The sequence below is a fragment of the Monodelphis domestica genome, chromosome 1, assembly GCF_027887165.1.
Source record: "Monodelphis domestica isolate mMonDom1 chromosome 1, mMonDom1.pri, whole genome shotgun sequence".
Lineage (NCBI taxonomy): Eukaryota > Metazoa > Chordata > Mammalia > Didelphimorphia > Didelphidae > Monodelphis > Monodelphis domestica.
In genome coordinates, this window is record NC_077227.1 from 188,275,320 (window position 1) to 188,299,597 (window position 24,278).

Below are 24,278 nucleotides of genomic sequence, written 5' to 3' on the forward strand. Positions count from 1 at the left end.
ATGATTGGCATTTTAAGCCCTTTATAACCTGGCCTCTTACTATCTTTCCAATTTTACACAATTTTCAACAAAGTTCTTATCTAATTTTCCCTCCCACTATAAATATTCATATATACTTACTTGTTCTTCCTTGAATATGACCCATCCCTCATCTCTGTTCCTTGAACATTCTGTCCCTTCACCTCTATTTCTTAGTTGCTTTAGCTTTAAGACAACTCAGATCTTACCTTGTGCAAAAGGCCCTTGCCACCCCCTACCTGCTAGGACCTTGCCCTTTGTCAAATTATTTTTCCAATTACTTTATGGCATATCCTATACATATCTACTTAGTTTCCCATTAGGATGTAAAGGTTTTGGATGAAAGGAACTATTTTTGCTTTTCATTTTATCCCTAAGGCTTAGCAAAGTGTGGAGATAGAACTCTTATTCATTGGTCATTGCCCCAAAAGATGATCTAAGGGTATTATAAAATTGGGATTTTTCCCAAAGGCACCTGCCCAGGAACTATGGGTGGCAGTTCATTTAGTCAATTGCTCTAAGGGAAGACATTCAGTTCAATAGTTAGGGAAGAGAGGGAACTTGTCTACCAGAGAGAGTGGGCTGAGCAAGGGAGTATTGAGGAATAAAGAGAGATGTTGTTGTGTTGAAGATAAGCTTCTTGACAGGCTCAGTGAAATATTTTCTTACCCTATGATTGCTTGAGGGGAAACCCACCAGCCCATTTCACTTTTGGATAGTTCTAATACTAGGATACTTGGATAGTTCTAGACTAGGATTTTGTTTTTTTTTCTGTATCAAAACAAAATTTGCCCAGTTCTACCCATTGTTCTTACTTTAGCCCTGTGAGGCCAGTCAAAACAAATTTAATCTCTTCCATAAAACAATCTATTAAATACTTGAAGACAATGATCTCCCCACATCTTCTCTTCTATAGTATAAACATTTCCAGTTCCTTCAATTACTAACATAGCATAAACTCAAGGCCTTTTACCACTGTAGATACCCTCCTAGATATGTACATAGAACTAAATACATGACATATGGTTTGAATAGGGTAGAATATAACAGAACTGACATCTCTCTAGTCCTAGACAGCATGCCTTCTTTTCTAATATAAGCAACTTTCATTAGTTTATTTAGGTTCTATATCCCACTATCAACTCATATTGAATTAGCAATCCATTAAAATTCCCAAATATTTTTTAGAGAAATTGCCTTCTAGTCATATATCCTTCTTCTTATACTTGCAAAATTCTTCTAAGTATGTAACTTTTACATTTATCTTCTTACATTTTGTTTTGTTAAATTTAGCTCAATGTTCTAGCCTGCTGAGATATTTTGGAATTTTGAATGTCAATTAGTGATGTCTCTTCTAGCTTTGTATAATCTGCAAATTTAATAAGCATGCTATCTACCACTTCATCCAACTTCAATATAAATCTAACATTTTCTTCATTTTAACTGTACTGGACAGTAAACCTCAACTGTCAACATACCAATACAACCTTGAAATTATCCACACTTTCTGTCTATGTTTTAATTCTCTCTTTCAGTTTCTCTCAGCTGTTCCAAACCTTTTCCAAGTTCCTCAAATACTTTATTTAGCCTTTACCTTCACTACTATAGAGGCCCCCTTCATTAGATTGTGGGTCCTCAAAGGCAGGGATTGTCTTTTACCTTTCTTTATATTCCCAATTCTGACTCTACATTTTCTTCTTACCTCACCACCTAACTTTGCATCATTCTCTTTTCCTTATCCAAATTACTCATTTTCCAAGAATCTCGGTACTATTGATTCCATCCCTATCCCTTCTCCTTTGGTATTTTGCTCTAATAACTATCCTTTCTCATTCCATTAATTTCTTTCTCTGTGTGTGCCCTTGCTTGCTCTCAGTCATCTTAAAAGCTCCACTCATTCTGCTACTTCAAGGTAGTGTCCTTTCTCATTCTTCCTGTTGCAATTTCTCACAATATTGGTCTAAGTTCTACTACTTCTTTTTCTTCACCACTCATTTAATCTAATCGTTTTTAACCATACACCATTCTACTAAAATAGTTTTCAAAGATATTATTTGCCAAATAACTGGTCGGTCAACATTGACATTTTTTTTCCATGGTTGAGAACTACATCTCATTATGTGTATCCTCCAAAGTGTTTAGAAGTGACACAGAGGAACTTTGCATTGGCTATGGAAGGGGGGTGGGAGGAAGGGAGGGAAAGAACATGAATCATGGAATCATGGAAAATTTTCTTTAAAAATAGGAAAAAAAAGAAGTGACAGACATTGTGCTTATTATTCACATGTGTTGATCATTTATGTTCCTGCCTTTAGGACTAGAAATAATTTAATACATAGAAACATCTTCGCAAAAGTTAGATGAAACTTGCTTGTTACAACAGTTGATTATTAGTGAAATTCAGAGTAAGAACTCTAAACTGGTACATAATACTACTGCAAATCTGTTTTAATAGTTTGAAGACTTTGCAGTCAAATAATTGGGTCAATAAGGAAGGCTTCTTCCTTATAGTCTCTGTAGACTATTGCTAAAATTTCTACCTCAATATCCAATATGCAGTAAGCTCTGCCAAAATGGTTTGTTGTTCCTTAGCATTCCATCTTTGCCTTTGCACAGGAATGTCTCCAAATCTAGAATGCATTCCCCATATCGCAAGCACAATGTCTGGCTGCAAGAATCACCATCCTTCCCATTGCTAGGGTCCTGTCCGTCCTTCCGCCCTACCAAAATACTTTCCATATATTTTCTATTTACTTGGTTTAAATACCTACAGTTTCTTTCCCCTCTCCCTGATCCAGAAGACATAGCCTTTTGGAGTCAGGATCTGCTTTTTGTCTTACACCAGCACCTGACACATTTATATACTTAATGAACATTTCCTGGAAGACTGAATCGTGAAGAAGGGAAAATTAAACATTGTTTGCATGGTAGCTTATTTAGACGTCAAACACTATTCATTTTTAGCTGATTGCAGTTGGATCTCAATTATCCATACTGTCAATTACCCATGCACTTTGGCTGCTGTCCAGTTGACAAGCTACCCAAACTGTTGGTGATTATGGATCAGCTCAGCATCACCTGCTGGAAAACTTGTAACAAGATGTAAGTTAAGGCACCAAAATAATAAGTTCCTGGGTCTCTTGAAAGTTTCTTGACAACTAGTTATTATGTCATTGTAGGATCACACAGCTGCTAGAGGAGAGTGCTCCATTGACAGTTTTGTGTTCCCTTCCACCTAATCTACCGAAGTCAAGTGATTTTTTTTCTGCTTCCTGTGAGCTTCTTTATCACTCACTGATCAGCCAGGAAAACTCTGGATTTTGACCAAATGTGCAAATATTTCTATCCTGACATATAAAATAGAATGAATTTGTTGTATTTATACAATTTTATATTTTATTTTTATTTCCTCCCCAATTACATGTAAAAAGCTTCCAACATTTTAAAAAGAATTGCTTCCCCCTGGCCCACTCCCTGATAAAATGTTAAGCAATCTGAGTTAGATTTTGTATGTGCAATCATATAAAACATTTTTCTATATTAATCCTTTTGTGAAAGGAAACTCAAACAAAAAAATTAAGAAAGTGAAAAAAGTTTACTTTGATATGGATTCAGATTCCATCCCTGAAAGCAGATGGCATTTTTTATCATAAGTCTTTTGGGAGTTTTGGATTCTTATATTGTTGAGAATAGCCAAGTTATTCACAGTTGTTCAATTGTACCAGTATTGCTGTCACTGTGTACAATGTTCTCCTGGTTCTTCTTACTTTTACTCTGTTTCAGCTGGGTGTCTTTTCGGGTTTTTCTGAGTTCCTCCTGCACATTTCTTACAGCACAATAGTATTCCATTACAATCATATACTATGACTTACTCAGCCATATCCCAATTGATGGGCTATCACCTCACTTTCCAATTCTTTGCCACCACAAAAAGAGCTTTTGAGTATTTTTATACATGTAGGTCCTTCCCCTTTTGGTTTTCTCTTTGGGAAACATACCCCAGTAATAGTATTGCTGGATCAAAGGGTATTCATATAGTTTTATAGCTCTTTGGGCATAGGTCCAAATTGCTCTCCAAAATGTTTGAATTTAGCCACAACACCCCAACAGTGCACTAGTGTCACAATTTTCCCATATCCCCTCAAATTTTGTCATTTTCCTTTTCTGTCATAATAGCCAGTCTCATAGGTGTGGGGTGGTACCTCAGAGCTGTTCTAACTTGCATTTGTCAAATAGTGATTTAGAGAATTTTCACATGCCTATAGAGCTTTAATCACTTTTGTCTGAGAACTGCCTGTTCGTATCCTTTGAACATTTTACCAGTTGCAGAATGACTTGTATTCTTATACCTGAAAGTCATTTCTCTATGTATGAGAAGTGAGACCTTTATTAGATGTCTTGTGTAACTTTATTTTTAAGATTACAGTGTATCACTCTCCATCTTATTTTCGTCTATCCTTTTCTCTCCTTTGTTCTGTCCATCCTCGAGTGCTTCTGACTACATCATCTCCCAATTTGCCCTCTTTATCAGCCTCCCATGCCCCCTTCTTGTTCCCTTCCTTCCCTTTTCCCGTAGGACATACTTCTATACCCAATTCACTGTATATGTTCTTCCCTCTTTGAGCCAATTCCAATGAGATTAAGGTTCAAATGTTCCCCTCCTCACTTCCTCCAACTTCTCCACTATAAAAGCTCTTTCATATGAAATATTTTACCCCATTCTATTTCTCCCTTCCTCCTTCTAATGCATTCCTTTCTCACCTTTTTAGATATCCCACCATATTCAACTCACACTCTTGCCTATTATGTATACTTCTGCCCTGATAGTAATGATAAAGTTCTTAAAAGTTATGAGAATCAACTTCCCATGAAGAATATAGTTTAACCTAATTGAAAATGAAAATTGAATAATTTAACCTAATTAAACCTTGGTTTCTTTTTCCTGTTTACCTTTTTATGCTTGTCTTATATTAAAAGCCGTCTATTTCATTGAATTACACCCCACCCCACCCCCATTTTATGCTTAGTTTGCTGGGCAAGTGGTTTTTGGTTGAAGTTCTAGTTCTTCTGCCCTCTGGAATATCATATTCTAGGCCCTCTGACTCTTTAATGTAGAAGCTGCTAAATCTTGTGTTATTCTAGTTGTGGCTCCACATTTGAATCGTTTCTTTTGGGCTGCTTTCAAAATTTTCTCCTTGTCCTGGGAATCCTGGAATTTGGTTATAAAATACTGGGGGTTATCCTTTTGGGATCTCCTTCAGGAGATACTCCACTTTTAACTCTGGTGCAAAGATCTTTCATGCTGGCCTTTCAAGTTTTGAGCCAAAAAATTATTTCACCCCATCTTTTGGTGAGTTATGCTACTTCAGAATTCATTTTTTGAGGCTTATGTCATAGTTGGTTAGAGATCATGTGTGTCTGTGTACCTTCTCCACCATCTTGGCTCTGTCCCTGAGAATGAATTCTTTATAGACATTGATCACTTAATTTTTATGTCCAATTGATCTTTTCCTACCATAAAAAAACTATTAATATTCAAAATTGAACTGAAAGGAGGGTCATCACATAGCACACTACAGACTACAATCCAAAGGGCATTCATTATATACTTTATGAAGAGTTAATATCCTTGAACACAATCTGAAAACTAAGAACAAAATGAAATTTAAAAAAAAGACAAATTGCAGGTTCCATCAATAAAAATTGGGTAGAACAGTTTATTTTCCTATATCTCTTACAAGTATAATTTTAGAAGGGATTGGCAATTGACAAATTTAATTATTAGTTCCCAACTCATGTTAAACAGAAATGGTATTAGTCTGGTTCTTTCATACATGCTAGGTGTTCTATTGCATCAATGATAGAGATGCAAAACAGGTTTTGAGGGCAAAGCGCTTGAAGGAATTAACTGTTTACTTTGAACTTCTAGCTAGTTGATAAATGACATTGTATAAACATATTACATTAATGACTAACACGGCTTACCCAGAAAGCTACAAAATGAAAAGAATTTCCAGGAGGGAAAAGATCCAGAGACTTAATACCTATTTAAGAGGCCAACTTATAAAAGAAATATATAAAGTATTTATACATCATTGGGGTTATCTATTCTAGAATAAGGTTTCAGTTAGAAATTTTCAATTTGATGCTTTATTTATAAAGTTAGGAAAAGAAAATTTCTAATATAAAAAAACAAAGGTCTTAATGACAAGTGTAATTTGGTTGGCAGTGCATGTTGAGGTGTAAAATGGTCAGAGACTTCCCAAATATTAAAGATGTTAATATATACTTTTAGCAAATTTTGGGGTAGATGGAGGAATTTAAAGAGATCAACAAACCACCTCTTCAGCCCTGAGAAACATAAGAGCTAAGGAAGGTGACTGGTGCCATTCTGAGACTTTTAAGGTTTAAAAAAGGCAAAAGGGAAAATAGATAGAAGGGAAAAAAATTAAAAAGGGAGAAAATAAATATATGAATATAACTAGAAATATAAGAATGTTGAACTCAGTAGAGCCCTTACAACAGGCTACTTACCCTTAAGAGTAGTTTAAACCTGAGTTTGCTGCAGAAAACTCTCTAATTTAGTCTAAATCAAATACTATTGGTTTTTAGTGAAAAGTCACCATCATATAATATTCAGTAGCTTTATTAAAGTACACATAACTTTAATTCCAATTGTTTAGAAAAAAATAACGTCCAAGTAGAAGCCCTCCTGTGAGTCTGCTTTAATAAAAAGACAACTCATTTAAAAATAAGCAGCACCATAGAATGTAGTGAACAAGCCTTTTACAATGCTGTTTACACTAAATAGCTTTGGACATACAAAGTACTAAGGTAAATTTTAGCCCAGATTCTTATTCTGCATTAAGAACTCAGCTGTACTATGCATATTTACCTCAAAATAACTTAAGTAACCTAAGTAATACCACTTGCCTAAATCTTTAATTATTTAAACAGCTAAATATATTTTCAAATGCCAATTTTTTTTTCATGACTGGACCAAATTTAGTTATTGGTATATTTCCTTCAACATTTTGCAGTTTTCCTAAATTTTACTGTTACTTGAATTTTCTATTCATTAAAATATTGCAATAAGATAGGTAAAAAAACTAAAATTAATCATCTTCTAAGCCCACAAACCCCAAACTTGAATTTAGAATTGGAAACGGCTTGAGATACAATATAGTGAAATTTCATTTTTTTTATAAATAAATGGAAGCTTTGGGGAAGGATTGACTAGAGCAGGGGGACAGCAACCAGCTCTGAGAGCACCACTGATGGGGTTATGGAACGAACATTAACAAATCATTAACAGGTCATTTCCTTATGGAAAAACCTGAGATCTGAAGCGCTATGACTTTATAGAAGGCAGGGTGGTTTTATGAGGAAATTTTATCTTCAAATAGACAACCACAACTGTTTTAAATTGGGCACTTATACAGCATTTCACAGATCCTCAACATGTTTTGAGGTAGATTAAGTATTAGCATCCTGTGTTAAAAAACTGAAATTGAGGCAGCACTTAAGTTATCTGCCAGAAGCCACAGTAACATTGCTCTTTCATGGTCAGGTTTAGTACTATATTCTTAATCTTTCAGTACAGTGTTTATTAGATCATTCCTCATGAATAGGAATTTCAATGCCATAACAATTAAGTTTTTCTGAACATATACAAGAATTGAAAAAAAAAACACCATAAAATTCCATTTTGGGCTATTTTTGCAATGTCGAAGTCAATCTTACAACAACTATTTTATAGGTGAGGATTTTGCTTGAACAAATCTGGCATCCTTTTGCAAATATATTTGATTTTTACTTAATACTTTTTAAATTTTGTTTTTCTATCTTTTTTGGAGGACATAAAGGTAGCAATAAACTTTTCCTTAAAATGGTAACTTGCTGAAAATTTCTGCCAATCGAGAGGATTAAAATCTAATTATGGTCACTTTTGATATTTTTGTTTGTATGAATGCAACAATGAAAATTTCCATGTGTTCAGGGCCCAAAATTAGCCTGTTCCCTTTCCCCTCTCTCTTCTTTCTCTGTATACCAAAAGGGAATTATAAACAAAGAAAACATTAGTGGCATATTTCAGGCTAATATTGTCATAGCATATCATTGCATAAAATCAGGAAAAGCTTGCAAAACTACAAATGGTAAATTAGTCACAAAGATAAGATTGCCTTCCTTAACATGTTCTTCTTTATGAATGAGCTAAGAAAACAATGCTACAGGGAAAATTTTTTTTTTAATGCACATCACTTCAAATCTTAAAATAAATGATATTTATACAAACAAGCAAAATATCTAAGGCTTAATTATTAGCCTAGGATGTTTCATCTCTATTTAAATGAGATGGTTTAATTGTAGTAGCAAGGGTCAATTCACTTAGTTTCTTGGTTCTAATTTAATATTGAAAATGTTTATTATGTATTACAGGTTGACTTATGTCTTTGGGATGTCAGTCTTCAAGTATTTATTTGTTCAAAATTCCCTTTATTTGTATATTAGAATTGCCAAATATTAGTTATGTAAGATGAAGATTTAATAGTTACTAAGTATTAAAATATCTTGGTGTCTTAAATACAGAATTCAGCATGTAAATAAGCATGCTTCTACTTCCAAATGCACAAAATGGCCTTGAATCCTGTTCTTAAAGTGTCAAATTAACAGGAAGAAATGGGATTAAAAGAAGCCCTGAAGGTTTTTTATTCTAGAGCGTTGGAGAAAGTTGAATGTGAAAGTAAAAATATTCTCCATTAAAAAAAAAATTATACGACTTGTGATTTCATAAAGTCATAATGAAATGTTCTGCATAGGACAAAAGATATGCCTAAACAACATATCACATATGCACAAGGCCACTGAATGTCATGGGCATTAGTAACAGATGAAAATGTATAAATCTGTGGCTGAGTTAAAATATCCAGTTTGGTATTCTCTAAGTCCACGATGGCAAACTACTCTTTCCTACACAAAAGTTCTAACTCTAGAGCTTGAAGTGCGAACTCTTGTGCTTCTGGTTGGCACATCATCTGCTGTTTAAAAGTGTGAAATTAATACAGACATTTGCGAGAGGTTGTGCAAAACTATTATATTTACAAAAATGGCACAAAAGTGAATTCAACAGTCTATGCACATGCACACGTCATTCACATCTTCAAAAGAAAATATATTCTAACACTACAGAACTGAAGGAAAAAAAAAACAGTTTCAATGGGCAGCTGTTAATAAGCACTAAATTCACAAAAGGTTACATCAGTATGGGCAAATATTGCCCAAGTAAAATTCTATTGTTAAAGCTGAAACAGGTTTAAGGCCATTCAAGTTTAAGAGCAGAGATAGAAATCTTTTAGAATCCCACCTAGTGTGTGTATGTATATGTGTGTGTACGAGTGTGTGCACGTGTGTGTGTGTGTGTGTGTGTGTGTGTGTATTTGTGTGTTTTTCATTTTAAATACATGATCTAACAACTTGTGGTCTTAAAACTCTGTTTTACAAAACCAAACAGAACAATACAGAAAAAAGAAACACAATAGATTATATTAAATAACACAAACATATGAAGCTGTAATTAAGATGAATAAAGAAAGCCAAAACAATGAAACTGTAAAACTTGCTCGTTACTTGCTGGAACCAGTCCTACACTAAGGAACAGGCAATATATACATTTATTTTCAAGTAGATTACTTTACATTGCTCTAACATGTGTCCTTTTCATCAGTGCATTGTTCAACTAGTCCAAAGTACTACAGTTTATTCTTAAAAGTTTACTCCCTTAACAATAGCAGCACACACTACCGCTACCTGCAAAGCTGTCAGTCTCAATGACTTAGTGTATGGAAGGAAAAAAAAGCCGAGAAGTAACATGTTTGAGAGAAATAACAGGAATGAGGAGATTCATGCAGTTCAGCTCTTTTAATCAGCCAGCCAGCTTGCTAGCAACAAGGGATGGTTTCCGCTGTGGAAGATCCTGCGGAGTAGGAATGTGGTCACCAGTGACCTCTGTTTTATCAGGGGCTGCTGCAGTAGGAAGCTGCTTGTTCTTCATCTTTGCTTTAGCCATGTTGTAATCCCCAGAGTCAAAATACTTTTGCTATAACAGAATAAGAAAAAACAAACTTCAGTATAATAAGCATCTATGCAGACGACAAAACGTAAAGATTCCAAGTCTGATGGTTAGGCAAAAACTGACCCTGTAACTCTTGGACTGTAGGGAAAACTGAAAGTTGACTTTTTCTCACTAAGCTTGCTCTTTCTTTCTGAGCCCAGTCCAGAAGCCAACCATGAGTATAAATAACACATCCAAGTGCCAGGTGATGATCAAGCTGCTTGGACTTAACTCATACTATAGGGTCTCAAGAAATTATTTGACTGGTTAGAAGCACTGTCCTCTTATCAACTCTTGGTTAGACAGTAACAGCTAGCCAGGAGCTACCTAACAGGAAACAGCATTTGGGAGGAAATGGAAGAGGGAGAAAGAGACAGTACAGGAAAGATGATGTTGATATATATATTCCTCTGGCATTCTCTTAGGAAAGTATAAGATGGTGCTAGTATGTAATCTTTTTACTGGGAGCTCTCCTACCAAGGTTGCAGACTATATAAAACGAATAGTTTATCAAACTTTTACAGTGTCTGTACTGTGCTGATGGTCCTATTGCCTGTGTTCATCCAAAAGCTGCACTCTCACCTCAACTCTGCCTCAGAAAATCCCTCATTTTCTTTAGATGCAGCCGGTACCATCTTCTATAGGAAGTCTTTCCTGATAATCCCAACTAACAATGCCCTCCTTTCCTATCATGAATTTATCAAATAGTTAAATACATATACATATTGTCTCCCTCAACAGAATTCAAATGGATTTTTGGGGGGGGGGTCTTTTCATACCCAGCAGCTAGCACACTGCCTTGGCTGAGAGTAAGCAATAACATTTTTGTTGACTAATTTAAAACTTGCAGCAATAAAAAATAAACAGCTTGAGATAACGTAATGTCTTCTATTTTATAAATATTCAGAAGATCCTTGAGACAATCTGCTGTCTTCTAGTCTGTAATATCACCAGACCAGGGTGTTTAACCAAAAATATAGAGCTTTTTTCAGCTTGTCTGTCTCTCAGGGTTCTTGAGATTACAATGGACTAAAAATTCACTGCAAACAACTTGTAAAAAATTAAAGTGAATATGTGACTTGTTTCTTTGACAAGATATCATTCAAATTTATTGCAATGATGCTTTAGTTCATCAAAAATGCAGAAAATTGTTTCTGGATTACATGAAATAAAATCAGGTAAGATTTAGGTTTTCTTTTTTGAGGGGGAGGGAAGTGACAGGTGAACTGCCCCCCCCCACCCCGCTATAGCTTTATCATTTAATTGTTTATAAACATAGAGGGAATAATAGGCCCTACCTGATATCTGGCACTCTTCCTTCTTGAATCAAGTAGAATAATGCTAGAAAAAGCAACCGCAACCCCACCCCCATCCCAATTTCTGCCCTGGCAAATCAGTCATCAAACAATAAACATTCAATGTTAACAGCAACAATTAAATGCCCGTCAGCTCAATACTGATGATTTTCAAATATAGGGGTAGGAGCTGAACTTGTGATTTCATGGGTGTAGGGAGATCTTGGTGAACAATCTCTTCGGCCTATTTAGGCTAGTCTCATCTCTGCAACTTAAAGAGTCTTTAAGAGTTTTCCAAAGCACTAAGAGGGTTAAATGACTTGCTCAGGGTCACAGAGTCAGCATGTGAGAGGTCAATTTGAAAGATTAAAATTAAATTTACAGGAAAAAAAAAAACCTCTCCAGAGTCCTAAGATCTTTTCCAAGACTAACAATAAGACCAGTTAGTTTAAAAGCAAAAAAAAAAATTAAAATAGAGACAATTTCAAGAAGGCCAAAATAAGTTTGAATATTTCAAGATGAACCACAAACCAGAAAGTAAAATTCGTGATACAAAGGAAAATATGCTGGCTCTGGTGTCAGAAAGCCTAGGTTATATAATAACTCTGGGTGCCTGGGTGGCAAAAGCAACTTAAATTCAAGGCCAAAGTAAAATGAGGGGGTTGGACTAGCCACAATTTTGGAGGCTTTTGCAAGCTCTAGATATATGACAGAAGACATTTTGCCAAATTCATTTATATGAAAGGCTTAATCTATCATGTACATACGAAGACATGTTAATTAAATGAATCAATAAATGTTATCACTGTTATCCAATGGTAGCAGTAATGAGGGTTTAATTTTAATATAAGAAATCTTATAATTAATTAGATTATCTTTATATAACTATTAAAAAACAATGGAATAGAGCTCAATCGTGTAATACACATGCAGTAACACACATGCTACCATCAACATAAATGCATGTATAAAAGAGCAGGAGGCTCATTTCTCAAACTTAGAAGAGTATGGACTGATATCCATTCAATTGAAGGTCACTTATTAAGCATAGAGCATATACCAGGCACTATGCTAAGTGGCAGTGATACAAAGAAAGACAAAACCAATCCTAGGCCTTACATTCTAATGGTGAAATTTAAATTTAAATCTCTATGTAGATAGGAGATACATACAGTATAAATAGAAGGTAATCTCAGAGATTGCATAGAGAGAGGGAAAACACTAAAAAGAACTTCCTACAGACAGTAAATTTAAACTTGAATCCTAAAGGGAGTCAACTGAAGAGAAAAAACATTCCAGTCATTGGTTATAGGCAATGAGAAGGCAGGGAGATGGGCTGTGAAACATTGTAGGTCAAGAATAGCAAGCTGACTGGTATGACTGGGTGGCAAGAGTACATGGAAGGGACTATGTGAGAGTGGGTCAGTCTTACCTCTGCAGTAAACTCACTTTGGCAGATGTGTGGGGTAGGGATTGGAATGGGGAAAGACTTGAGACAGGGACAACTAACAGAAGGCTGTTACAAAAGTCAAGGCACACAGTGGCCTCAGCCTTCACCAGGGTGGTGACTGTGTGAATGGATAGAAGGAGAAATACAAAGGGAATGTAGTGAGGTAGAAATGACAAGACTTTATAACTTCACAACAAAACTGGATAGTTAGGATTATTTATGAGGAGTCATGGATGACATTAACATTGTAATGGTGGGAACCTCCACTGTAATAAGAAAGTATGGAAGATGAGAGGGTTTAGATTAGGAAGAAAAAATAAATTCCTTTTTGGATATTTGGAGTGTGAGATGCCTGTTAAGATATCCAATTCAAAATGCCTAAAAAACCAGGACAGTCAAAGTTTCATTATCTAAAATACTTATTGTAGGATGTAGAAAGTAATTTTAGATAATTCTTAGATCAGCTCTACCATTAAGAAAGGGAAAATGGTAAACAGTTTAAAATGAAAAGAAATTTAAATAGTACCTCTTCAAATTGAAATAAATCCCCAGAGTATAAATTAAATATATTCATGTTAAGATCACCAGTTTGTTTCTTCAACAGACCACACTAAACCCCTGACCTTCACATGATCTTACAAAAGATTAGGAGATGGTAATTATAATTAATATTGGTGGCTAATAAGGTTGGATCAGAATGCAGGGTCAATTGAAAGTCAGGATTTACATTCCCCTCAATTGAGGACAAATGTACAGAATGGAAAAAGTAGCCAGGACACTTGTTAAAAATGGTTTCTCTATATGTAAATTATAATGCCTATTTAGTCTATACAAAGAATGTCTGTGTAGCAGACTCAACATTACTCATTTTCAATTTCCCACTATTTTGTTGTTCAGTTGTGTCTGACTCTTTTGGATACCATGGATCATAGCACACCAATATTGTCTAAGGGGGTTTCTTGGCAAAGATGCAAGAATGGTTTGTCATTTCCTTCTCTACTATATTCAGGCAGAATCAAATGGCTATTAAATGTCTGATTCTGGATTTGAATTTGGGTCTTCCTGACTCCAAGCCCAGCACTCTCCTGTGAGTCACCTAGCTACACTTCTGGCTTTATAAATTGAATACTTCAGTTTGATATTATTCTCAAAAAAATATATGGTCTCACATGACAACCTACTTTTCCCTAACTTTATCCAATCATTAGTCAGATTAGGAGATTCTAAAATAAGGATTCTTAAACTAGGACCTATTGGGTTTTTTAAAATATATTCATAATTGCATTTTAATCACACTTCTTTTGCAATCCTATTTTATTCATTTTAAACACACTATCATCACTTTCCTTGTCTATACATATTCATAATAGGTTTTGTTTTTCTTCTCAATGGAAACAGAGGTGAGAAGAAAATTTGGAACCTAAAATTGAATTTTTAAAAATATATATATTCTCTGAAGAGGTCCATAGGCTTCAGCTGTGGAATCCCATTTAGTTTGTCATGGGATCCCTGAAACAAAAAGGATTAAGAACCCCTAACTCTAAAGGAAAATTAGCTTAGAGGTAACCAGTATTTCAAAAACTACAACAGGTTATTTTCTGATAAAGATACTACAGAGACTGTAACAAATCCGCTAAACCTTTAAAATTATCCCTTGTTTAGTAATAATGCCTTTTGTCATCAAGAAATAATGTTTTCCCTTTTTATTACCAAGGCTACAGGTTGAAAAAAAGAGCTTACAGAACCACATTGATAAAAAATAGTGGATAAAAATGGAGCTCTTAGCATTGTGAGAAACCAGGTTTATAAGAATGCTCTGTAAATTTCCATCACAAACCCTCAAATATACTCTGTATGTAACCAAAAACTCATTTTGAACCTTTAATCCTACCAAGAAAAGACTAATAAGCAGGAAAAAGTCAACTGATTTTAATTTATTTCTCTACCTAATAAACCAAGCCTCAAAAAAACAGCAAATATATCCTCAAGTAGCTTAGATTATTTAATTACAAGTTCTGAATTATTTTTTACTCTATTTAGATAAAATATACTTTGATAAACTTAAAAATAAAATATGTTTAAAGTTGGCAATTACATCCAAATAAACAATTTTTTATTTTGTATTTTACAAAATAGAAAAGTCTTATATTTTTAGATAATTATGCCAAGCAAAGAAATGTTAACTTGCTTAAAATCACAGTGGTTTTATATATATATGCATGCATATGCTACAAGCAACAAATTCACATAGCATAAAGAAGTCATACTTAAAAAGAACTTACTCCTTTTTGCAGTCGCTTCCTCAAGAAATCTGAACCCCCAGGCTTTTGTCCCAGATGAGGATACCTTGCTTTTAATTTTGCTTCTTCTGCTTTCTCTGGACTAGTTACTTTATCTTCCATTTCCTGAAATTATTTAAAATCAATTAGTTATTTTTTAAAATTTCACCTATGGTTTTTATTTTAAAACCAAAATACTTTTCTTATTTTAAATGTAATATGGTTCCTGAATTTAGCTGTCCAATGCCAAAGAACTCTCAGTATCTAGCTAACATCTTACTGAAAAGCAAGTACAGGAGGAGCTCTAAAGACAGAACCTCTAGTTCTCTAGTTACTGTATTTTTAAAAAAATGATCCAAGTGATGGCTCTATTATAGCTGTGATGCATGTGTACCACCCTACACACTGGATAAAAATATCAAGATAGCTCAGCTCTGAAGTCTTTACTGCTATTATTTTCTAGTCACGTAGGATACATTTATAGTTACCTACCTTTTAAGGAACTTTTCAGCTCACATTTACCTATAATTAGATGTGCACTTGAATACATTTTTATGATTTTAGTTTCCCAACTATAGTGAGACCTTCCAAAGTTGATGTTTACTCAGAATCATGCCTAATTTGAAACACTGCTATTCCCCAGAGTTTTATTCAGTCATTTATCTTTTGAGACTCCTTGAGTTTGGAATTTGAGGTAATATTGTACATATTCTGCAGATAAATTAATATATGTATAATAAATGTCTCATTTATCAACTTAGGAATCTAAAAGGCAGCTTCATGGCCTACTATTTTCTTAAAATAAATATTATATATTTACACATATATGGCCTTACAATTATGTAAGTCAAATGTCTTCAGGATTTCTGTCACCATATTAAGCTATACAAGGCTATTTTGAACTTACAACTATCTATCTATACATAATTATGGAAAATGCCAATTTGCAAATATTTTTTGGTTGGTTCCTGTGATCTTATTGTATAGGGAAATGGAACTCCCAGTGAGGAAACTACCTCTACTAATGCACATAAAGTATCTGTTATGGAACTTATAGCCTCAGAGTTAGTTGACTAGTGATAGAGAGGTTAAGTGACTTCCCTATAGTCATATAGCTAATTTACTTGTCAAAAAGAAGCAGTACTTAAAAACATAAGTGTCTTCTTTACTTGACATTATTGTTTACAAGATACTAGCCAGAATCCTTCTGAGTTATGAAATAACGATCATCAGTGCCCCAAACTGAAAAATAATTTAGATTACAAACATACACTAACTATACAACAGATACAAAGAGATGTAATGAAAATTATTCAAGCCTTCTATACAATTTTCATGTCACCTTTGCAGCTACTGAGCAAGAATGAGCAAAGTGGTAAGAGATTAATCAATAAACAGCTGCTTAGTGATAATGGTACCACACCTGGGCCAAAGGAGCAAAAGATAATTGTGTTTTATCAAATCGTAAGCAATTTATTTATTGGACAAATTTCTGCCTAGGCTATGTTATAAATCCCAAATGATCCTAAAGCTGGTTTTACCACTACATTTTGGATATCTAGTGAACACTTCTCCAACCCTAACCCTACTACTCTTCAGTAAGTCAATAAACATTTATTAAGAACCTAGTGTGTGCCAGCCACTATGCTAAGCACCTGCGCTTTTTAGTCTGTCACCAAGGTAAACACAGGGAAAGGAAATTAGCTTCAATAACAAAGTAGCAAATCAATATCCGACATATTATCAGATTCTTGCTAAAAACAATATATAATTGCTTACTTCCCCCCTTTCTCATTTTGATCATCATTTCTGGGAGTTGGCAAACAATGTATGCTACACTAGTTTTATAGACAGAAAACAAATGATTTACTTTCCTGGGATCACAAGATTTAAAGGTGCAAGAGAGAGAAGTTCATTTAATCACAGTGCTAAAATGAGGAAAGAGACTCGAGACTAGCAATGAGTAATGAATAAAGCTTAGATTCTAACTCAGGTTGACTCCAAATCTGGACAGTAGCAAATATACTGAATGATTTGTATACAGACTGTGCTTTATTAGGATTATGCTCGTACTATATATACACACACACACACATTAAACTTACCAACAGAGTCAGATTTGGGAGACTATTTAGGGGCAAAAGGAAAGGAAAAAATGATTTTGTTTTTGGATCTCAGAAATTTTTATGATAGGTAATGAGAAAAGTGACTTGAATCTCTTCATAATTCAGCTTACTGGAATGAAAGATGAAGAAATGCTTCTGCCAACTGACTATCCAGAAGGGGATAATCAGAAATAGGCACATATAGTACTTTGACTTATTTTAGTTAATTAAGGTCAATGAGATGGGATTTTTACAAATTAAATGGAAGGATACCCTCTCTGTCATTTTCAAAATTGTTTTGGCAGAATTTTAATTTGGAATAAGCACCTGATAATATGATAATCCAACAAAATAATCTGTGAACAATTCAAAAAAGACTTTCAATGAACCTGTCCTAAACTATGCTGGTTATTCTTTTCAAGCTTTCAGGCCATCAGTTTTTATCTGGGTAATAGCTGCAGTTGGAAAGCATCCATGAATAACAGTAAATAATGATGACTCACATTCATATGGCATTCTAAGAACTTGCTCACAACAAGCAAAACTCTTAAAAGCTTATTTCTAAGTTTTATTTTCTAAGCATTTGGTATGGCTATTGCTGACTTTTTTTTTTTTTAACATTTCAGATATTCACTAAAAAGCAGGACAGTTCAACAGAAAGAAAAATGAAATTTGGAATAAGAATACTTTATGGGCCCTTGAGCAAGTCAATTAACTCGGCTGGACATCATTTTCCTCATGTGTAAAACTGAGTTGGACAAGATGGTCACTAAGGTTCCTTCCAGCTCTATGATATCTATGATTCACTAAACCTGACCCATTTACATAGATGATCCTTCAAAGAAAAAAGCTCCAGGCTGCTAAGCAATCACTAGGAGCAGAGGAAAACCAAGACGTTTTCAAGTAGCACTGAATTTTTCTATGTTGATTAGGAAAAAATGGCTAATAGCTCTCAAACTTTTTGGTTTCAGAATTCCTTTACTCTCTTAAAAACTGAGAACCTTTCCCCCACGAGCAGAATGGAACACATAAGTATAATTATTGTACAAAACAGATACTAAAAGCTTGTTGAAGTAAATTGACATATAGATTACAGGATTACACACACACACACACACACACACACACACACACACACACACACAAGATCACACAGGTAATAAGTACGAAAACCAGAAAATATTGACTTCAGAACATTCAGTGATCATTCTCAAAGCATTTAGAGCTGGAAGAAAACAGAAATTAAATATTCCAACCATATAATTGCATAGATGAAGAAATTGAGACACAAAGAGATAAAATTGAGTTGCCAATAGTCACAGAGGTAGTAAATAGGATGGCCATAATTCCAATCTAGGTACTATCATGGACCACTCTGTGTAATAGGTTATAGACCCTATCTAGAAAAATGATTTCACATATCAGCAGGTACTGAATATGGAATCAGAAAAACTGGATTCAAATTCTGATTCTGCTCCTTACTACCTATGTAGCTACTAAAAGCAAGTCACTTAAGTTCTTTGACCTCTGTTTCCCTCATCAGTAAAATGAAGGTATTAAAATTAGAGATCTGTAAACTATAGCACAGGCATGATTCAGTGCCCTATGAGTTCTTTTAAGGCCCACTTGGTTAAGAATGGTTTTTAGATATATAAAACTTTCCAAATGATTTTTCCCCTTATACAACATTAGCACCAAATGCTACCTACTATTACTGATTCACTGATTCTTATGGGAATAGATAGCCATCCTACCCATTCTATCTAGGGCTATCAGCAGACTGAACTGTACACTTTCATTTTTCCCTTAAAAAACAAAAAACCCTGTATCTTCTATCTTAGAATCAATACCAAATATTGGCTCCAAGGCAAAAGAACAGTAAGGGCTATGCAACTGGAATTAAATGAATTGTTTAGAATCACACAATTAGGAGGCCAGGTTTGATTCCATGATCTCCCATCTCCAGACCTGGTTCTCTATCCACTGAGCTACATAGCTGTCCCTGTGAAACTTTCACAATACCAAACTCCAAACCAAAATGAAACTACAGTATAAACCTGTTTCCTAAAATTGTTTCCTCAGCCTGTGTAGGAAGAGCTTATAAACCAGGTTTTGGAATGTAGCCAATTTGTGAGCATTAAAAAGTGCTTGCTGAGTTGGACACATGAAGAGAGATAGGAGGCTATTCAAATAGTAGATATAACTGCTAGTCACATAAAGCTAATTAGAGAAAATAAAACAAAACAACAACCCAGTCTCTCAAGGATGTCATGTTCTTTTTTAGTCACCCTAACACATGAAGATGATAATCATTATCCCTAATAATCAATAATTATTATATAAAACTATTTCAATTTCTTCCCCAAACTCAACAAAATAGAAGGGCAATCCTTCTAAATTATAATGAATGCTTAACCAAAAATTTAAAGAATGACTTGGTTCAATGTGTTGGTTTTTTAAAAATAATATCAGTATGTACTGTTTTGTCAACTTTTCATTTCTTTCAGACTTCTTACACTCAAGTTATGCTTAAATGCAACCATAAATACCCTCATCTGAACTATATACTTTCTGCCCCTGAAAAGTGTCACTTTTCTTGGCAAGTCCAAGAGCAAAGCAAAGAATAAGATGTCATTACATTACATGACAAAGCACATTAAGATGTCATTTGTGTGTATATGTGCACATAGGCAATCAGACTGCCTAATTGGCAATCTCCAGAAAATGTCTAATACCTCAGGGTACAGTTCTTATTATAGAGATCAGAGGATTTCGACTTGCAAAGGATACCTTACAAAGTCCAAACATACAGTCTACAGATAAAGAAACAGGCCCACAATCCAGTGGCAAAGAAAAATTCTTTATGTGAATTTATGGCAAGAAATTAGACCTTTGGGGAATATAAAGACAATTGAAAAGAAGTATTTTTTACAGATTAAACAAAAATAGGAGAATTTCAGTTTAGTTACATTCCCAAAAGATTTAGGTACTAGATTAAAGATCAATCAAGTTACATTTACTAAGTTAGTATTTATTAACCAAATCTTTTGGGACATCCAGCCAATCTGGCCATGGTACCAATAGAAAGTGATGCTGCAATTTTTTTCCCAATAGTAAAGATAACAAGCTACTAAAGCTTAAGATCTGCCAAAAATCCTGGGCTCACAAAAGTAATTTATGTAAATACCAATATATGGCTAATAAGTTTAATTGTACCAAATTTTATGCAAAAAGTCTTAAAAGCCTACTTTTCTATTGAATCCAACATCAATCACGAAAAAAGGCCATTTGTTCCTTCTGGTTCCTAGGCCAGTGAAACAATTTTGCTTTTATTAACATTATTTATCAAAAAAGTATCTTTGCAGTTGTATATTTAACTTCCACTTTTAAAAAGTGCAAAAATGGAAATAGCCTATTGTTCCCGGAAATTCCACAATACAGTCTAATTAGTAATTTCACCGCCACCCAGATTTCCTTCTCATATTCTTGTTGCATTAAATAACCAGACCTGGCAAAAAGTGTGAATTCTGGAGTTATTCTATTCAGTAAACATTTAAATTAACCAACAGCCTCATATGATTATTAAACCGGACAAAATAAACTAGGATATAGCAAAGCAATAAACTGATTAATAATGCTGAACAGCAATGGATTTATTTTTCTGTACTCTATGCCGGAAATCTTTAAAATGTCTTACTTCCAAGACAATTGAGCTAAGAAGATGCATACCCAACATAGCTCCTGGAGATAAGAGCAAATGGGAATGTTGATTTATGGACAATGAAGAACAAAGTGAAGGATAGAAGTTATATATGTTAAACATCTCGTGTGAAAGAGCTAGAGAAAAACTGCCAGAATTCCAGCCTAAATTGAACGGCTCAATTCAAAAGTAACAAATCTATTTTAAATGCCCTCTGAAGATCTCCCTGCAGCTTTTTGTGCACAAAGTAGGAGAAAAAGTAAAAACGATCATTTGTATTCCTCAAGTTCTCAAGCTTTACAAAGTGTGCCCTCCATCCAATATAATCAACAGCATGCACCAAGCTTGGTAGTTAAGAGCATCTTGCAAGAAAAAAACCTATACCTAACTTAAAATCAAGCCTCAGGTGTCAACAGTGCGTTTAAACTGGCAAGAAAATGAAAGTAGAAACTTTAACTGAACCCTAGCAAGAAACATTCGGGAATAGTAGGGCAGCGAGGGCTCGAAATCCCCTAGAAGGCAGGAAAGGCCATCGGGTCACACCCACACCTCTGTGGCCTCCTTCCTTCCCTCCCCCGCCCCCCCCCCACCCCCCCGCACTCCGTTCCACGCTTTTTTCAAAGTAGGCCACAAGCATTTCCAAAAGAATCCAACAAAAGACCCAGAGGGATCCGACCCGGCCTCCGGCAAATGTGCAATGCACAGGCCTGCTATCGTGAAACTGGCAGCGAGCTGCGGCAGTACGGGAGGGATGAGAAGAGGGGCCCTCTGAGATCGGGTTGCCCGCCATGGATAGAGGAGGAGCCTCGGCGAGCGGGAAGCGCCTCCAGCGGTCGGGGCGGACGCACAGGCTGAATCCCAGACAGACTCCAACAGGCCTGGGAGAGGGGGTGGGGAAGGGGGAGTGGTCGGATGTCTTCCAGCAGGAATGGAAACGGGGAGTCCAGACTCCCCTCTTCTGCACCCCCCCCCATCGGCACCCTCCAGTCCAATCCCAGAAAGGGACCTCTCTAGCCAATGTCAGGGCACTCCCCGAACAGCAGATCGAAAGGCCGGGAAGATGAGCTCCGTGCCTTCCTCTGATCCAGGTGCCAGCCTGACAATCTCCAGCCCAGATGGATCCTTACCTTTTGCTCCTCAACCGAGGCCGCCTCGGGGATCTCCGCGGACATTGCGCCCCTTCAGTCAACTGGGAGGACACTGGGGGAAAGGAGACGCAAAAGAGCAGGGAAGAGGAAGCCCTTACAGCAGCCAACAACGTTCCCCAGCAGCCACCGCCCGAGCCGCGCTCAGTCCCCACCGCCTCCTGCTCCCGCCCTCCAGCCCGCTCTCTCTGAGCACCCACTGCCGTCGCGGTAGTCTCCTCCCTCCGAAAATGGCCGCCGCCTTATGACGGCATAGCGTCTCGCCGTGTACGGCTAGTCGCAGGGGCCTTATTTCCTGACTCTTCGGCTCCACCCCTCTCCTTTGACCGTTTGCCCTATAAATTTTCCCAGCTCCTTCCTAGACCCCACCTTAAAAACGGTTCTTTTCCTCGGCATTTCTAGGTCGCCCCGACTGTAAACGTCATCTCCGAGTTCGGTTGCTTTCGATGCTTTGTGGGAATTGTAGTTTTAGGTGTATCCTTTCCTCTCTTTTGGTTCATTCTCTTTCAGAATCTCGGAATGCTAAAGTCGCAAAGGTTCTTCCTTAGAGATTTTAGTCCAACCTCATTCTATGTCAGAGAAAACCTTGGCCCAGGGGAAGGGAAGGGGCCTATTCATGGTCACCTAGGTGGCAAATAGCAGAACTTGTGCTGAAACCCATATACGGGATTGTAAGGAAAAAAAACACTTGTCTAGTTCCTAGTGTCAGAATCGCTTTTCTGTCGTTTCCCCACCGCATTTGGGGGTTTTTTCTTATAATAAAGATACTGGAGTGGTTTGCCATTTCGTTTTCCAACTCATTTTACAGTTGAGGAAACTGAGGCAACTGGGGTTCAGTGACTTATCCAGGGTCACACAGCTATTAAGTGTCTGAGGTTGTATTTGAACTCGATCTTGCCCAGCGATGTATCTACTGTGTCTGCTGCGTGAAAAATATCATCTTAGAACTAAAGATGAAAGGGAAGTTTGATCATCTGGTCCCAGTCATTCATTTTATAGATAAGAAAACTGAGGATCCAGAGAAGTCAAACATTTTGTCTAAGGTCACAGGGCTAATATGTGGCTGAGCCTAGATTCAGACCTAAATCTTTTAGTTCCAGAACCAGAAGTCTTTCCATTTTGCAATAAGGCAAGAGCACTCAGGAAGACAAACCTATGGAGATATTTATTTAGTCTTTGGGCAAAGCATGTTTGTCTTTGTGGGTCTCCCTTTCTTCCTGTCTCTTGTGCTTTCGATCTGATGTAGGGCTCTGGGCCTCAGATTTCTTAGATCTAGGGAAATCTTAGTAGGGAAACTCCACATATGCAGATTGTCAATTCACTATAATTCATATTCTTAGACAATTGCAGATTGCATGGAGAAGTTGTTTTCTCTACAGGCAATAGGGGACACAAAACTAGAATTTGTGTCAAAAGGCAGGATTTTAATATAGGTTATTCAAGAAAAAATATATCTATTGTCTCCACTTCCTTATTTCCTATTCACTTGCAATCTGATTCCATATCAGAGCACTGACTCTCTACAAAGTCACCAATGATACTTTTAATGATAAATCCAATGGTCTTTTTCAATAGCTTTTATCAAAAATGCTACAAATTACTAATAGTTAGAGAAATGCAAATAAAAACTACCCTGAGGTCCTACTTCACACTCATTAGACTGCAGAAGTAGACAGAAAAAGAAAAATGCAAATGTTGGAGGGCTGCTGGAAAACAGGCACATTAAGTAGCTGTAAGTTGGCCCAGCCATTCTGATTAGCAGTTTAGGACTATACTCCAAAAGTCACCAACTTGTGCAAATCTTTTGACCCAGCAATACCATTGCTAAGTTTATGCCCCAAAGAAATCAAAGAGGAAAAGGATCTTAATAGGAAGCTCTCAGTGCAGTTTTAAATTTTAACAACTAAAAATAAGCTAAAAAAATTTTTTAAGCTATTAAAGCTCAAAGCTTGGAAAACTATATGTACAAAAAACATAGTAATTTTTGTAGTAACATCTGGAAATTAAGGGGATAATTTGGGAATGACTAAACAAATTATGGTCAAAGGAATGCTTCTGCACCATAAGAAATTACAAAAGGGTTATGAATGAAATCATGAGAACAATTCATACTATAACAACACTGTAAAAAGAAGCCACTTTGAAAGAGTTAAGAATTCTAATCAATATAATAAC

At 35.8% G+C, this 24,278-nt stretch overlaps 1 protein-coding gene across 1 annotated transcript; it reads right to left on the minus strand.

Annotated features, from left to right (window-relative positions):
• Positions 1–9,097: 9,097 nt before the first annotated feature.
• On the minus strand, positions 9,098–22,495 carry ARPP19 (cAMP regulated phosphoprotein 19). Its single transcript, XM_001370157.5, has 3 exons — positions 22,086–22,495; positions 15,157–15,279; positions 9,098–10,114 (listed from the first exon to the last, which is right to left on the minus strand). The coding sequence occupies exons 1-3, from the start codon at positions 22,128–22,130 to the stop codon at positions 9,941–9,943; spliced, it is 342 nt and encodes a 113-aa protein (XP_001370194.1). The 5' UTR covers positions 22,131–22,495; the 3' UTR covers positions 9,098–9,940.
• Positions 22,496–24,278: the final 1,783 nt, after the last annotated feature.